The sequence below is a fragment of the Delphinus delphis genome, chromosome 4 (assembly GCF_949987515.2).
Source record: "Delphinus delphis chromosome 4, mDelDel1.2, whole genome shotgun sequence".
NCBI lineage: Eukaryota > Metazoa > Chordata > Mammalia > Artiodactyla > Delphinidae > Delphinus > Delphinus delphis.
In genome coordinates, this window is record NC_082686.1 from 130,435,187 (window position 1) to 130,452,377 (window position 17,191).

The window sequence follows — 17,191 nt, forward strand, 5'->3', positions numbered from 1 at the left end:
GCTTGCCAAATTCTATGGTCTTTAAATAGATCTGTAAGGATAAAGATACTGGAGTTAAAACCAGTTTGCAGAGTCAACGAAATGGAGGAGAACACTCTTATTATTGTTTTCTCACCTCATTAATGAAAAAGCATCCCATAGAGTAAAAAAAAAAAACTCAGTAGATTGATACTGGAAAATTTTAATTACCATTTCCTTCATAGTCAGTAGTAATTCCCTGCTGAATGCAGATGAATTTATATGATTTGAAATGCAGTTAATTCAAAGCACTGCATGCTTGTACTTTGGAATAGTTGGTCCCATGAGGTATGAACTCAGACATATTTGTTTTCTTCAAAGTGAAACAAGAATTCTGATTACTTTTTAATAGGAAAAGAATGGAGTTGGCAAGAATATACATAAAAACATCCTTTTATCCCTGTTACCTTAGTGATTTGGTTTTTAATACAGACACGTGGCTGAAAAATAGTTTGTTCTATTGAGTAGCAGATCCATGGATAGAGATGCCAGCGAGACAGGCTCACAATCGCTGGGTATCCTTGAAAGAGAGAGCCCTCTCCCTGGGAAATTGTTTACTTAGCATTTAGTAAAGGTCATGGGATGCCAGTATCTAAAGGTGTCTTCTTGAATTTCAAATTAATAATGACTTTGTACATTTTACTTAGGTTCTTGCTTGATAAAATATTTTCATTTTCCCTATAAGTTTTATGTTTGATTCTCTTAATGAGTCACTGTGAATTTAGATGTGCCTTTGCACTCACAGTGACTAGAAGGGTGCCCCTTTCACTGAAAATCAACTAGTAGGGTTGTAAAAGCCCCTTGAAAGTGTGGAATTGTTAAGCACTCTACAGCTTTCCTTCATATTTACCCTGTGTGGACAAGTCTTTGAAGCATAGGACTACCCATCGATCCCAAACTTGTGTGGTATGGCTTTCCTAATTCGGTCATCTGCGTGTCACCAAACTGGTGCTGGGACTTGAATGTGGTGGGATCATAATTTATTTTAACTGCTCATAGAAAATAATAGCTAAATAGCAATGTTATGAAAGTGGTATTAAATTTCCTGGGTTCAGTGCCACTCTGAACTTGAATAAGGTATTTATATATTCTATAAAAGGTCAATAATAAAACTAGTTTATAGCTTATCTTCATAAAGTTAAAATGTGTGTGAAGATAAAATGGAAAGAATTTGAGTTCTCAGAAGAAAGCTGATATTCAAATCTATGGTATCTTAGAAATTTCACAGTAATGACAGCCAGCTTTGGAATTAACTAAAACCCACAGATTTGTGTTGGAGGAGCTCATGAGAATGCATTCTCATTAAAAAAAAAAAAAAAATACTGCTTGGCCAGAGAAGACAAATAAAAGATGTCCTGATAATGTAATATGTTTGTGGCCATCTCTTCATGGATAGTTGAAAAATATATATATATGTGTGTGTGCAGAGAAAACCTGTTAAAAGGAAATTTGGCAAAAGAATTTATTATTTAAGAAAAAAATACTAGGTTATTGCTTACCAAATGTTTTACATCTGCATTCTTATTAAAGCAATTTGTTTGATTAAAAGTTGAAAGTTATAAAATCTCCGTAACCAAATGGTTATAAGTTACTTAATACTTTCAGAGTGATCCTTTATTGTTCTGCTATAATTCAAAGACACATTGACTTTCTGAGAATCTGTACAGGTCATTTCTTTTAGGATTCAGGAATGGATTTCTATTTTGTTGTGCTTTATCTGTCACCAAAAATTAATACTGAATGGAAAATAAGTTTTAAGTTAAAGCACCATGATGAATATTTAGAAGATTCTTCAGCAATGTACTGTCATTTATTTCTTGCAGGCTTGTACAGCATATGTGGATTTTATGATTTCTGTGGCCAAATTGATTCGTCAGGAAAGGGGACTGCCTGTCGATGAAAAAGAGATTTCTTTGGAAATGAATAAAGTTATGGAATTGGAAAAAGAAATTGCCAATGTAAAACACATTTTCTCTGATACACTGAACAATGTCAACCACTTTTTATTTCTTTCTCTTCTCTATCGTATTTTAAGGGTAAAATGTACATCTCCTTAACCAAGTGATAAAAATGCATAGCTCGGGAATGGATCATTGACTTCAAGAGGACCTTTAAAACTGGAATTTTACAGTAAACCAGGTTCCAGACATCCAGGAGACATACTTAATTTGACAAATATTAAACTAGATCTACTTAATGACCTATTATAAGTGGATTACATCAATATCCTAACCATTTACAGTCAAACTGTTGTTGAGATGCCCTTGAGATTCAGGACACACTTGATTGCTAGCTATTCAGCAAAGCTGTTTTAGTTTTGATATGTACAGTTTTACTTTATTTTATTTTAAAGTTTAAGGTGACCACAGAAATTGTCTCTATCCCTTTGCTAAGAAGTATTTAGCCTCTGAACGTGGCCACACTACAGTACGATATCACTGAGTTCAAACTGTCAGGCTGCTTATTAGCTCAGGGGAGATCCAAGAGGAGGAGTTTATCAGCAAAGCCCAAGGGGTGTGTTCCTGAGTTTCCCCTAGATCCAGGTCAATCCTTAGAGTCTGAGTTGGCACATTCTTGTCTGAAGTTCCTCTGACGGGGGTCTGCAGTCTCAAGCGAGTGAGCTCTGTAAACAGCATCCGGGTTATTGATTGAACTCACGGTCAGTTTCAGTCTAGGATCCACAGAGCTCTCTGACATTGCAAACAGCAACCTGCACTCCTAAATCCCCGTCTGCTTGTCACTTTATCATCAGAATCTCGAAGACTGAAGATCTTTCAGGGAAATTTTGGCTTTCCTGGGGCTACATGAAACCAAAAGTGTAGAATCAGAACCAGACTTTGCTTGGAGCTGCAGCTGGATGAATGGCAGTTTGATGGGTTACATGTGGTTCTGTGTTGGAAACAGAATTTTTAGAGGAGAACAGTTTATTACCCTGGGTTTTTACCTCTGGCACCTTCCAAGACCGTGTTCTCCTTTGATCAGCCTCAGCTTCTGTAGTAGTTGTATCTTACCTCAGAATTCTTTGTGTCTACATCTTCTCTCCCCTCTGACACTCTGAGATTGTAGTGGGGTCTCAGTCCTCCCTGAATCACCTATGTGTCTCTAACAGTGTCCAGCACGTTATTGCGTGCAGATGCTACAAACATAATTTTTAAATGAATAAATAAGTGACCTAAAGGGGAAATTGGAGCCATTGTCACTTGAGAAATAATTCCCATTTTTACATTTTGTTTCTTTTCGCTTAAAATTGCTTTTACTCCTTTCAACCACTAGTTGGGCAGTTGTTATTGAAATTTTCTTTTTTGATTCAATGAAAAAAATAATACTGGATGCTGTTGATAACACTGAACTCGTTAGGCCAGATGAGCGGACAGTCACAAAAGTAGATGCTAGAACTCTCCAGATAATTTGCCACCTACCTGTGTTATGTACTAGGAATTTTCTCAGTCTTACTTGCTTTAAATTCTTGTAGAAATCATTGTGCTTTTTTCTACTCTTTTTCCCGTCTGAATTTTAACTGGGACATTGAATGGTGGTAGGTGAGAGAAAGAGTATTTGAGAGAGAAACTGGAAATGACTATATTCCAGAAAGTCATTATCATATGAAATAGCCACAGACACAACTGAGCTGCCCATTTGGCCATAGAAGGAAAGAGGCCTGTAAATATTGCTGATGTGGTTTGGCAGTTATGAAAATATAAAAAGATTTTTGAAAAATTTTATACTTGACACTGCAGCCAAATCTTGATAATTGTTACTGAATATACTTAAAATCTCTTATATTTCTCTCTTCTTCTTGATAAGACAAAATAAATTATAACACAAATACAGAATAGAACTTAAATATAATTTTGTTGTACCTATGCTATATTTCTTTTTCCCTTGTATATAGTTATATTTTTCTAAAGAGTTCTTGACCTAAAATAATGATAAGAAATTAAATCCATAGGCTACAACTAAATCTGAAGATCGAAATGATCCAATGCTTCTTTATAACAAAATGACATTAGCCCAGATCCAAAATAACTTTTCACTAGAGATCAGTGGGAAGGTAAGTAGCAGTTTTATGTACTCTCTTATTGTGCCATTTTCTAAAATTATAATATTAAAATGCAGTTTGTTAAAATTTAATGATTTTTTAATTTATTGAAATAAATTGAACATCAAAATGAATTTAGACGACATCAACCATTTGACTTCATGAAAAGACTTGAAAAAAAACTATTTGACATAATTATATTTAATTAGTGTGAATTTCAAAGGTAAAAGTCCTTTCAAGGCAGCTATGTAATAATATTAGAAATTATCATAGAAAAGGGTTTGGAAACATTAAAAGCAAAAATCCTTCTGAAGGACCATTATATAGCCATTGGACTTGGACAGTCAAATAATATAAGTACCAGATTTCTTTTTAACTCTGAAAAAGGATAATTTATTCATAGAACTTGCCATGTTCTCATCAAGGCCATCTACGGAGGTGTTCAGAGCAATAATGGAGAAATAGAACATAAGAAACAGAAAAATCTATAGGTTCCATTTATAAACATCAATTGACATCTTTTTGCTTAGTTGTAATTCCTTAGCTAGTATTTGATAATCTCTTTTAAGGCTATGAATGTATTCTGTGTATTAGTTGATGCACACAATCAGGTAATGAAGCAACATTCATGGAAAAATCTACAAACCACCACATTCAGTGATGGAATTCTCTTTGTCACTAATTGCTGAAAACAAGGACTTTTTAAAGGCATAACCTACCGAGTTAGGAATTTCTTACATAGAGCTTTTTAATATAATAAGTTTTTAATAAATATGTTTTGAAATAATGGGCCAAACTGCCGAAGCAAATCAAGAAAAGTATGTAGCATCTCACACTTAGTAAGTGATCCGTGTATTTATATACTTCTAGGCATATATATATAAAATTACAGAGCATAAGATATTGGTAATCTTAAACATTCTCAAACATTGATATGTGGCATTTCAGCAAGATCTGCATAATCTCCACTTCTGCTGTTTTTTCTTATATCCATTGGTGGTTGGATAACCACAATTCCCATTTAAAGAATAATAGATAAGACTCCATCTTCTGGCAACTCCAAACCCAGCTTCTGACGTGTGAGAACTGCATGCCTGTAGACCTGATATTGATGGCTTAAAGTACATTTTGTTCGTCTTCATTGGACCATCTGTGTTGTATCTATACATTTACTATACCTCTGCTAGGACAACAGTGTGCTTTCATTTACAACACCAGCTCCACTGAGATGTATTACTGTGTTTAAATTGATTATTTATTAATATCCACCTTTAAGAGATAAACATTTTATACCCATTTAAATTTTTGCATAAACCTAGGAAACTTTATGTTTACAGCTAAATTTCTTTTTCTTTTTCTTTCATATTGGTTAGACCAAGAATTTGACACTGAGCCTAATTTCTAGCATATGTTCACTACACTTAGAAGCTTTGCTTTTACTCTTAAATGGTTGGTTTAATTCTTTTTTTTAAATAATTATGCTACAGAACTAATTTTTATTCAAAAACTGATTGAAGCAATTAGAGAAAAATCCCGAACAGATATCAAGCTGACTATTGTGATAATTATATAGTGATGCAACTGACACTGTAACCATGTCTGACCCTGTAACCATAACTGAGTCTTGGACCCAAGAAGAGAAATCCATAATTACTCAATGTCTTGTGCCTGCTTTTTTCCAGCCATTCAGCTGGTCAAATTTCACAAATGAAATCATGTCAACTGTGAATATTAATATTCCAAATGAGGAAGCTGTGGTTGTTTATGCTCCAGAATATTTAACCAAACTTAAGCTCATTCTTACCAAATATTCTGCCAGGTGGGTATGTCAGAGTGCCCGTGTTCCCAAAGTTTACATTTAATATCACGCTTTAGAAGCTTTGCAGCCTCATCTTTTCTGTTGCTGGGTGGTGGGTTTTTTTATGCAGAGATCTTCAAAATTTAATGTCCTGGCGGTTCATAATGGATCTTGTAAGCAGCCTCAGCCGAACCTACAAGGAGTCCAGAAATGCTTTCCGCAAGGTGAAGAAAAAATCTCTCTTTTCTTAAGACTTAAAGCATAAAGCGATCCATGGTTATGAAGGCTTGCCATGTACATTACTAGAAGTGGTAAACTTTGCCAAGAGACAAAATGCCAAATGCTGGGTACGTTGCCTGTACTTAAGCCATGTTGCCTAGGAAAGCCAGTTTTCAGGTGCTCTGTGGTCCTATGATTGTCTTCTCTGGCACCGTGATTGAATTGCCCGGGAAGGGCATGTATTGGTTATTTGAGCAGTTCGTGGAAGAATACTAGCTTGGTTTTTTGTTGTGTTCAAAGTAATTTCAGGGGTATCTATCTCAATTAATTTGATTTTTCTGGTGCTTATAACATACTAGACATTCAGACAGTTGGACTACATTGATGTGGACAATCCCCTGAGAATATACCTACCTGGAGATAGCCTTAAGACCTTTTACTAGACTGTACCTGCATTATTTAAAGAATCATCATTTTCGTCCTATTGTGAGGGGAGAGGGCAGGAGGGATTGAGGAAGGAGAAATTCTCACAAATGTATTGGTTGGTGTCACGGAAAGGAAATAACTCCCTGATTGATTGAAATTTTTAGTTTTTACCCTTTAAAAGAAAATGTAGACATATTTTTTAAATTAGAGAATGTAAAAATGGTGTTTTGCTAAATTTCCCTTCCATAAGTTAATCCCTTTATTGGTTCTTAAATTTGTACACATGTAGTTCTTCTAAGTACTGGAACTTCAGCAAAAACTTTAGAAAACAGGAATGTGTTTTCTTGTATACCAGATCTCTCCCCTGTTACATTTATTGAATATTACTTCACATTTATGTTTATACAGTGGCAACAGTGTTATTTTGTTTGTTTGGTGGAGAGGGTTGTTGTTTCTAACCCTGTCTAGAAAGATATTAACTTGCAATAGCCAACAGTTTTTCTAGGACGTGCTACTGAAAATATACCTTATTTCCAGATCATAGTAAGTAATAATTCAATTGGATTACATTTTATCCTATGCAAGGACATCCTGACATGTGAGGAGAAGCAATGAATATTGCAAGAATTTAGGAGACATAAAGAACAGAGTCCTGTGAAATTTGTGCTCTTACCACGCTTCGGCCATGTACTCCTGGTCAAATGCCATTTCCTTTTTCTCTCCCATAGGCTCTTTATGGCACAACATCAGAAACAGCGACTTGGAGACGTTGTGCAAACTATGTCAATGGGAATATGGAAAATGCTGTGGGAAGGCTCTATGTGGAAGCGGCATTTCCTGGAGAGAGTAAACATGTGGTAATGTTTTCTGCACAATACTCTATCAGCGTGTGTTTGCAATGATGGGCAATTACAATAGTCCATCATTTGGTTAAAATTTTATTAATTGGCAGAGAACTTCTGAATCACAATTTGCCATTATTTCCCAATAAATCTTATTCTCCTTCCCCCATGGGTCTGGTTATGTTTCTGATCCTAATATTGTTTAACCCAAAACCAATTGTCTGTTTTCCAGAAGCAATGTATTCACAATACCCAGTCACGTGTTCTAATGATATAGTCATTTGTAATCTCTTCTGTTATCAAAATTGACCAAGAATTAGTATTTTCTTAAAAATCAGAAAGTAAACCAGGGTTTATTTGAAGTGTAAGACATGTACTTTATTTTTTATTGTTACTGAAATGAAGACAAGGGAACTTAAAGACATGGTGAAAGAATCTATTGAAATGCTACCTCATGCTTAACTAAACTACTAATAGTAATGACAGTATTTTATGTTAGTTCGTCTTTCGTGATAATGGAAACCATACATTCTGAAGATGATTTTTATTAATGTATGCATTAAGACCTATTTAATCATCAGTGTTGATAGTAGCAGTGTTGCTTTAAAAATATAATTACCCACATATATCCATTTGTTTAGATCACCAGTTTGTTTATTAGTTTACATTTATTAACATATCATTGAATCATATAAAGACAGCTTATAGCTCTATTTTTTTTTAAATTTGTGTTAGAAAAAATTAATTCATGGCCTAAATTTGCCTTCTGTTCTTTTGGTTTAAGGTTGAGGATTTAATTGCACAGATCCGGGAAGTTTTTATTCAGACTTTAGATGACCTTACTTGGATGGATGCTGAAACGAAAAAGAGAGCTGAAGAAAAGGTAAAGAGCAAAAGGCAGGGCGAATTATCAAAGAAAAAGCTATAAGAAAAGATTAACTTTTAAGAAATTTGGGGAAAACATAGTATTCAAAGATTGCGTAAAATAAAAGCAAGCTCCTTCAAGCTGCAGTGTGTCCAGGAACACTTTTCAGGGATGAAGAATTTTTTTTCTATGACTTTCATCTCTTATTATCTCTTTGTAACTAGCTCCTACTTTCCATGTTTGGCTCAAAACTTTGAAAGATCTCCAATTTTCCTCTTTTTTTTTTTTAAAGGAAGTCTTCACAAAACAAGAGGAAAATCTTGTGTGAACAAGAAAGCATTAGAAGATATTATCAGTGGTTCATGTTTTTCCTCCTTTTATGAAAAATATTTAAAAGACCTCACCAATATCTAAAAATATCCCCTAATCTTTAATGTAAATTTCTAGCTAAATTTTTTTTAAGCATGCACTACTTAGTTTTTTTTTTAAATGACCTAGGGAGAAAAATACTAAATTTCTATTCAAGCAAATGTAAGGTAGTGCATTGAGTACTATAAGGTGACCTACAGTTAGAGGGATGTTGAAGGAGCTTTTTATAACTATTCTTATTTACCCCCATTGTGCACCTTTTATTGGGACTCTTAGTATCTTGCATTAGAATAAAAGTGAGATGTCTAAGGAAATCTCAGGCTTAAATTTACTATGCCATTGTGTTGATAACTATATAAACCTAAAAGGAACATGTCCAGTGAAAACTGTATGTGTTTATGAGCAGTATTCACATGCAGCCTGATTATTCCTCTGTAGTTAGGGTAACAGGAAGAACAGACCGTTCTTCGAACTAACACAGAAAGAGTCCATAAATCTATTATAATAAGAGAATCAAGCTGTAGTCTAGTTCTCTTTCAGGATTAGATCACATGAAAGGATTATCTTTTTCAGCTATCACAGAGCCCTGAGTGGGTCAGGTCTAGAATTTGGCACCCCAGTATAGCTATCTTTCCATAATTCTGTAGGTCCTCAGAAGTTCAGGCTGGATTTGCTCCTTTCATGTTCTAGCTATCAAACATGGTACTATTTGATGGTAGCCAATCAAATTGTTCTAGGTAATCATTTCCCAAGGTGGTGTCATGAAACTCTGGACCTGCCAAGTAGCTCTGTGAAAGATTCCCATGGTCAAAAAGAGTTTAGGAAACATTTCCTGCAGGAAGGCTTCCCTGATCCCACCCTCGACTAGGTTCTATACCTGTAGGGTCTGATCTTATGGCACCATACATCACACTTGAGAGTTAAGATTCATTTTATTGCCTACCATTGACCTTTATAGTAAACTCTCCAGGGGTAGAAATTTTTGCCTAGCATTGTATCCTCAGCCTCTTACAAAGTACCTGGCTTGTTGTATACCCTTGAAGACAAATTGAATGAATAAATAGACAAATTAATTCATCCCATTGGGCACTTACAATTACTTAATTTTAAACTCTAAGTAGTCTTTCAATGAAGAAGCCTGCTTAACGTTTTTGTCACAGTATCTACCCCAAATATTTGACAATACATCCTTTTCATGTAGTACCTCTTATTTCTGTAGATTTTGTATCCCTTAGGACACCTTTTGGGGAAATACCTTCTAGCAAATAAAGTGCCATTGAGAGGGAGATGATTCGTTATGGGCTGATGGTATGGAAAGGAAATGGGCTTGGCCAAACTGCTTTAGTGACACATCTGTCTGATCCACTGGGGAAATCCTAGGCTTATGAAACAGATTTGTAACAAAACCACATCCATTTGATGGTAAAACAAATAATTCAGAGATGCAAGCTTAATATCCCATGAAAATATTAAATTAGTTAAATTATTTAAGAGCAATGTGATATGATAAAATCAAAAGTCAGCTATCTTTGAGAAAAACGAGAGAAATAAAAAATAGAAATAGGAATAGCAAATAGTAAACAAGTGGTACTGATGAAATAATTACAATAAGTAAGCAATTTTAAAATAATAAAAATAGAAATAGTAGTAAGGTAGTGGTAAATATGAGATGGTATAACAAGGAAAACGCTGTTTTCTACTTGTTTAACTAATGTCATTCATTTAACTGCGGGAAGTTAGGTACACTACCTCTGGAGACCAAAGGAGAACATAAAAACTCCAGGAACCAATATTTAGGAAGAATATTAGCATTAAACCTGTAAGCCCACATCTGTTTTCTCAGCCAAATCAGTGAAGTGGAAAGATAATTATAAGCTGCTAGAATGGAAGTTCTAAATATTACCCCTCCTGTAAAATTGAAGAAAAAAGCCTTTCAGAGAAAAAGTTCATAAAAGTACAATACATGTGGAACAGTGACTTGTCAGTTTTCAGTTTGGTTTTCTTGGGAAAGCTGTAGCCTATGAGAATAGGGTATTAGAAGCTAAATTTCAGAACTATTTTTTCTTTATTTTGAACTCCAGGAAAAAGCCAATGCAAAGATCTCTGTTTAAACGTTGTCAGATAGTCATCTTGTAAACAGTATGGCTCAGGTTATTCAACTGCTGTCAAGGGCAAATTATAATGTTTGCATTTGGAAGTTCATAATCATGCTCACATTCAATATTCTAATTTTCATAGGCCTTAGCAATTAAAGAAAGGATCGGCTATCCTGATGACATTATTTCAAATGACAACAAACTGAATAATGAATACCTTGAGGTAAGTCTTTATAAAGACTGCACTGATGATGCCTGGGGCTGGTGGCAATGTCATTTCTAGCTATGAGGGGGGCCAGAAATTATATGAAATGCCTACACCCAGAGGTCTTATTATATTGATACTAAGCCTTTAACACTGAAGCCAGAACTATGTTTGTTTTAGTTTTAACCTATTGTTTCATGGGCTGGTCTGTATTTGGTTTTGTTATTTTGCTTTCCATATATTCCATTTTAAGAGTAGTGATAAAAATCTGGTGTTTTTTAAAGAGCATTAAGACATAGACATTTAAGATGAACAGGCAGTACTCAGGCTTCTTATCTCATTTTATACATGTCTGAAAGTCAAATCTTCAGCTTTCCTTCCACTTTCTAATTACTCCTCCACTGGGTAAACCAGGTCATGCCTTCTCTATTTGAAAGAAAATCTACTATTTGAGAATGGGGAACTATTTTATTCTCCTTTGGTAATGTAACAATGAAAAGAAAACAGAGTTGATTGAAGTCACTACAGTATTGATTTCAGACTCAGCTAAAGGTCCTGTCATTAACCTTGCAGTCACCACAACTACTTGAAACCCTGGTCACAAGGTGACCCTTGCCTAGATCTGGGGATGACAGTGATTCCTAATCTGTTGATTACTAGCATAACACGGGAGTTTGCAAGGCATAGTGTCCTCTTTTCTTTTTCCATTTGCAGAAAAGCTTGACTTTTTATAAAATGAGCTGGCTGTAGCATGTGAGTCCCCGGGGCCCTCGTGGCAGGAGTCTAATGGCTGAGCACACAGTCTCACCGCTGAATTGCTTGGGTTCAAATCTCAGCTACACCTCTCACTAGCTGGCTAAGAGCATAAGCTCAAAGTCAGACTCCTAGGGTTCAGATCTCAGCTCCATCACTCATTAACTTGGGCAAGTGACTTAATTGCGCTTCAGTCTCCTCAGCTTTAAAATGGTGGTAACAGCCCATTTTCATAAGATTATTATGGGGATTCAAAAATGTGATATATGAAGTTCTTATAACATAGTAGGTACTAAATATGAATGCTTTTATCTTGTCTGTCCTGTAAGGATTAATATCAATATAGAAAAGCTTGTTTGACATTTAGTTTCGTTTAATTACAAAAGAATAGACTGAAGTAGTGATTCAGCCAGCGCAGCAGTGATCTGTAATATAGAACTAAGCTCGTTGGAACTTAACTTTTCTTTGGCAAGTTTTGGTGTTCTCTGTTAACTTTATTAAGTGATAGAATGTAAGAAAATATCTCTTAATGTTATTTAGCAAAAACTTTGAAGATACCGGTTTTAATATTTTTCCCCAAATCTTTTAAATCACTATAGTTGAGCTACAGGGAAGACGAATACTTTGAGAACATAATCCAAAACTTGAAGTTCAGCCAAAATAAACAGCTAAAGAAGCTTCGAGAAAAGGTGGACAAGGATGAGTATGTATATTTCAGTTTTTTCTAAAAATATGTTCATTCAGAAGAGGGACCTTGTTGGATTAAGAGAAAGAACCTGGTTTAGAATAATGTTAAAAGGTGTCATGTTCTCTTTCTATCGAGTACTTCTAAGAGCATCTAAGACTATACCAAAGATGAGTCAGGGATTTAATCAAAATTTAAACTTTTTTCATTAAGGTGTCCTTAGATTACCTTCGGTTTCTCCTCATATGATTGTCTGTCCCCTCTACTTTGTTTGTGGACAGGGCTCTCAAGAACACCTTAGCCTAAGTAATCCATAGCTCCTGCAAGCCTTCTCTGAGGCTGTATTACTGTACACGGCATTATCACCTGCCCTCAGCCCCACCTGTTTTCTATCGGTCCATCATCCTGCAGCTCCATGCCCTTCCTAGATTGCTCCAGGTAACACTTCTGTCAACCTTGTGGTAGCCAAATATGAGATATCAGGACTCACTCTCATTTGTAGTTTTCAAATGCTCTTAATCTCTGCTTACTAGTGGCATTAGTACATTGTAGTACCTATTAGTTTAATGTTCATTTTTCAGTTAAATGGATGTGTCTAACATATTTATCAACATAAGTGTTTATGCACTTAAATCCCTAGAACTGCTTGTGCTTTTAGCTCCTAGAGAGCAAGGGACCATTCAGCACAGTGCTGAACACATAGGAGGTTTTCAGTTAAAACTAAATTAATGAATGAGTGAGCAAGTGAAAAGTAAATATACTAGTTTGCTTTTTGTGGTAACTGACACAATGCCATACCAAGTCCAGGTGTCATTGGGAACTGGGAGAATCAAAGGTGAACTTTGATTGTATTACATTACATTACAGCAGCAGAGGGTATGAAAGACGTGTTATAATAAACTGTATCACCAGGAGGAAAATGTGCCAAGAAAGGTACAAAGTGCAGAAGGACTGTTTGATAACAGGACTCTTCTGTTAGTAAACCAAGTCCAGGTTGGACAAAATTCCTAATATGGAAATGCCAGTTTATTTCAATCCCTGTACGACATTTTGAGCCCTTAAGGTACCCTGAAAAAGAGATTGATTTCTTTTGCTGACCTCTATGTTTACACTGGAGCAAATGTTATATTGTCTGGTGCTAAAAATGAGACAGCAAATGTCACACAATGTTTAGTGTCCCAGGTGGGAAAGAAAGATGGAGAATGGGCACATATGGTTTGTGTTATAATCAGTTGTCAGTCCTAGCTCTAGAAACAAACAAAAAGTCATCAAAAATAATATCCTGTGGGAAAATTTATAATCTGAGAATCCTTATAAGTCTGAATATTTTTATTTCTTTAAAACTACATATAGTTACACTTAATGGTTGTTAGCACTGAGTAAAATATCTACATAGAAATATCATCGAATATTCTTTCTGAAAATAGCTAATATAACCTGCACCCACCTGACCCCAGAAGATTTCTTCATAATTTAAAAAATAGTTGTTGAATTATTGCTTGATGTTTTCTTTAGAAGTTAATATAGTCCCAGCTCCATAGTCATTTCGTAAAATGGTGTGCAGTTTTCATTCCTTTTTATCGTATGTGTTGACTTTCTCTGAGTTTTTTTTTCTTTACTATAGATAATCGAAAGTGACAATTGTATATAATATTTAAATGAATATTTGCTCAGTAGCATGCATAGCTCAGTAGTACTTTTTGGATCCTTTCTGTGAGCTTCTGACTGTTAATCACAAGTGCAATATGATGTATAAGGTCTTCTCTGCCATACCAGGCTAGTTTTTCTTCCTTCCCTATCTTCTACCTGTATGCTGAGTACAAGGGTTCAAAACTCAGGCTGCACTTTAGAGTCACCTGGGGCAGAAACAGAGACACAGATGTAGAGAACAAACGTATGGACAGCAAGGGGGGAAAGTGGCTGGGTGGGGGTGTGGTGAGATGAATTGGGAGATTAGGATTGACATGTATACACTAATATGTATAAAATAGATAACTAATAAGAAACTGCTGTATAAAAAATAAACAAAATAAAGTTAAAAAAAAAAAGAAATAGTACTGATTCCCCAACTCTACACCACCCTAGATTGTGATGTACATACCTGTAGGCGGGGACCCAGGTATTGGTATTCTTTTTAAGTCCCACGCCCCCTTCTCAAGTCAGAACCCCTGCGTTAGTGTTTGTTCCTTTTTGTGTTGACTCATACTTGCTCATATTCAATTTTGTGAAATTTTTTTACAAGGTGATATCTTTAATTTGGCAATTTAGCTTTAAAATTTAGTGTTTGTCTTCCAAAATATTGGAAGTACTTTTGACAGTGATTGCATTAAATCATTAGGACTGTACCCTGTAGATTACAGCATAATAAAAGTTCTTCCTATTTTATTGAGTTTTCTTATAGTGAATGTTTTTGACTTAATTTGTACCTGCTTAATAGCAATAAAGTCACTATGTTTTCTTTCCTTTTTTATATAGCATCAAGTTCAAGTCCTCACTGTGTATGTTCAGGCAGATAACATCTATTGCTTCTACTTTATTCATGTAACCTGCAGTTAACTCAGAGAATTACATTTTCAGATGCTCAAGTCCTCACTCCTAGGGTCTTGCAGGACAAACAGGTGTCCATATCCACAGTAGAGGAGACAGAGATGAGAAAAGCTATTGATTATAGTAGGGTTATATTGTAGGGTATTATAGAGAAATGATGATGCATTAAATTTTCAAGGCAGCAATTAATTTAAATAAATTCAGTCAATTAACCAAATAGTAAGCTTCAGGACTTTTTCTTTTCTCACTCCACATGCTCTCACTGGGCAAACTTGTATACTTATTTGCATCCTCTACTATCGTTATGACCCCTGAATACATGTATCTGGCCCAGGTCTGTTTGCTGTGCTCCAGTTCCAAATGTCTAGCTGTCAATGAAACATCTCCATGCAGGTGTTCCATTGACCCTACAAACACAGCATTTGCCTTTTCGAGAAAAAACTTATCATCTTTCTCCCTTGATCCCCCTAGTTTCCAACTTCTATCTTATTGCTACCAAGACAGAAACCAGGGGTTCATCATCCTAGACCAATCCCTTTCTGTCATCTCTGATATCTACAGTGATACCTACTTCAAATCCCATTCAAAAAAGAAAAAAAGTTTACATCCACCAGCTGCTAATTAAATATTTTATAGGCATGAGGGGGTGTGGATCTCCATCTTAACCATCTCCATTGTCATGCCGTAATTCAGACATTTCTCATTGTTCACCAGAGTGATGATAATATTTTTCTAATCTTATCATCAATCATCTCACAATCCTTCAGCTAACTCTCCATGCTACTGCCTTAGAGAGCTTTTAAAGACACAAATTGAGTCATGTCATTTTCTGATGAAAACCTTTCCATACGTTTGTTTTGCCCGTCTCATGAAGCGTGTACCGAGCTCTGCGTACCTCCCTGTAACAGCACTCCAGAATTCCTCTAGAGTCACCCTACCCCACAGCATTGCCCCAAATCTCCACCCGTAGGAATTACTGTAAAGTCATCGCTGCATCTCTTCCTCCTCCTTATCCCTTACCAGGGCCACCCTTTCTGCCCTGTTCATTTAACAGAAACCAGCACATGGTGTGATTCAACTTGAGCGTTATCTCCTTACTCATAGCACCCCCTTACATGATCCTCTTCATCTTGTCCCTGTGCTATCCCTTACACACATTTTAGTCACAGCACCAGTACATCTGATTACATTTAGCTGGAGTAGGCCTTGTTGAAAGCAGAAACAGTGTATTTGTGTCACCAGAGATTGAACATTGATGAGCAGAACGTCGACCTCTCCTCAATGATGATGGAGTGAATGATTGATAAAATTGCCAGTTTGTAATAATGCTTACAAAGTGAACTCAGCCACTAAAGTAAATATTGACACATCCAAGCATTTCACCATCATTGTTGGTGAAGATGTCCAACATGATCTCTGCTGTTCTCTCTGCTTAAAAATTCAAAACATCAAGGAGGTCCGGAAGTCTGCATGTGATATGCCTGAGTTAATCATCTGGCTAAAAGGACTTCTGCCCATTTGAGCCCCTGGCAACTGCAAAGGACAAAGGTTTAAATTTAAAAGGCTCTTGGCTCATGTGGTTTCTGAGTGCCTAGCTTGTGTTTCCAAAATTATCTCAAACATCATGTTCTCTGGGGACTTAATGGCAGTTTGTAAAGAGTTTCAAACGCATCATGTTATCAAATAGTAATAATGTTAAATTGAGACTGTAATATCCATTGGCAAAATTACTTAGTGATATATCTAAAATGACTTACTGCCAGTAACATGATTATTCACTTAGACTCCATGGAACAAACGTAAACCTCTGAAAAGAAACAGTGTACGGGAACAAAATAAAATGAATTCCTTTTCTTATTTTTAGACTTGATATTATCTTGTTAGTTTCTCAGGACAGAATTTTCTGTAATATAATTGGGACAGATAGTGCCAGTGTTTGTAAATTATGACCACTGAGCATGTGGAGTTGCATTTTGTAAACTACGAGGACTTATTCCATTGCTGCTTCTTTCCTGCTGTTGTACATCAAAATAAAAACAAGCTGACATTAACAGCAGCCAGCTCAATAAACATTTTATCCAGCAGCTACAGTGTGCAAAGCACTGTGCTAAGGATATAGCACAGTAAAGTAATGAGTAAGGATAAAGAGGATAAAGTAATGAGTAAGACTCACAGCCTGTAATCTAGTAGAAGAGGCAGGTGAGCAGCAATGAAAGCTGATAGAAAGCAGGGTTGGTTGGTGCTATTACAAGACAACAAAGTGCTAAGATAGCACTTTTTTAAGCCACAATTAAACCTTTGCTTATTAGTAAAACAACTAATTGTTGTT

The 17,191-nt window shown here is 35.7% G+C and overlaps 1 protein-coding gene across 6 annotated transcripts in view; it reads left to right on the forward strand.

Moving 5' to 3' along the window:
• MME (membrane metalloendopeptidase) overlaps positions 1 to 17,191 on the forward strand; it is a 92,037-nt gene that overhangs the window by 42,028 nt on the left and 32,818 nt on the right. For all 6 annotated transcript variants that reach the window (XM_060011459.1, XM_060011464.1, XM_060011461.1 and 3 more), the window contains 8 exons: positions 1,842 to 1,976; positions 3,968 to 4,069; positions 5,740 to 5,876; positions 5,986 to 6,079; positions 7,229 to 7,357; positions 8,127 to 8,225; positions 10,815 to 10,895; positions 12,230 to 12,333. In XM_060011459.1, coding sequence (XP_059867442.1) covers positions 1,842 to 1,976; positions 3,968 to 4,069; positions 5,740 to 5,876; positions 5,986 to 6,079; positions 7,229 to 7,357; positions 8,127 to 8,225; positions 10,815 to 10,895; positions 12,230 to 12,333 — 881 coding nt within the window. The remainder of the gene's footprint in view (positions 1 to 1,841; positions 1,977 to 3,967; positions 4,070 to 5,739; positions 5,877 to 5,985; positions 6,080 to 7,228; positions 7,358 to 8,126; positions 8,226 to 10,814; positions 10,896 to 12,229; positions 12,334 to 17,191) is intronic.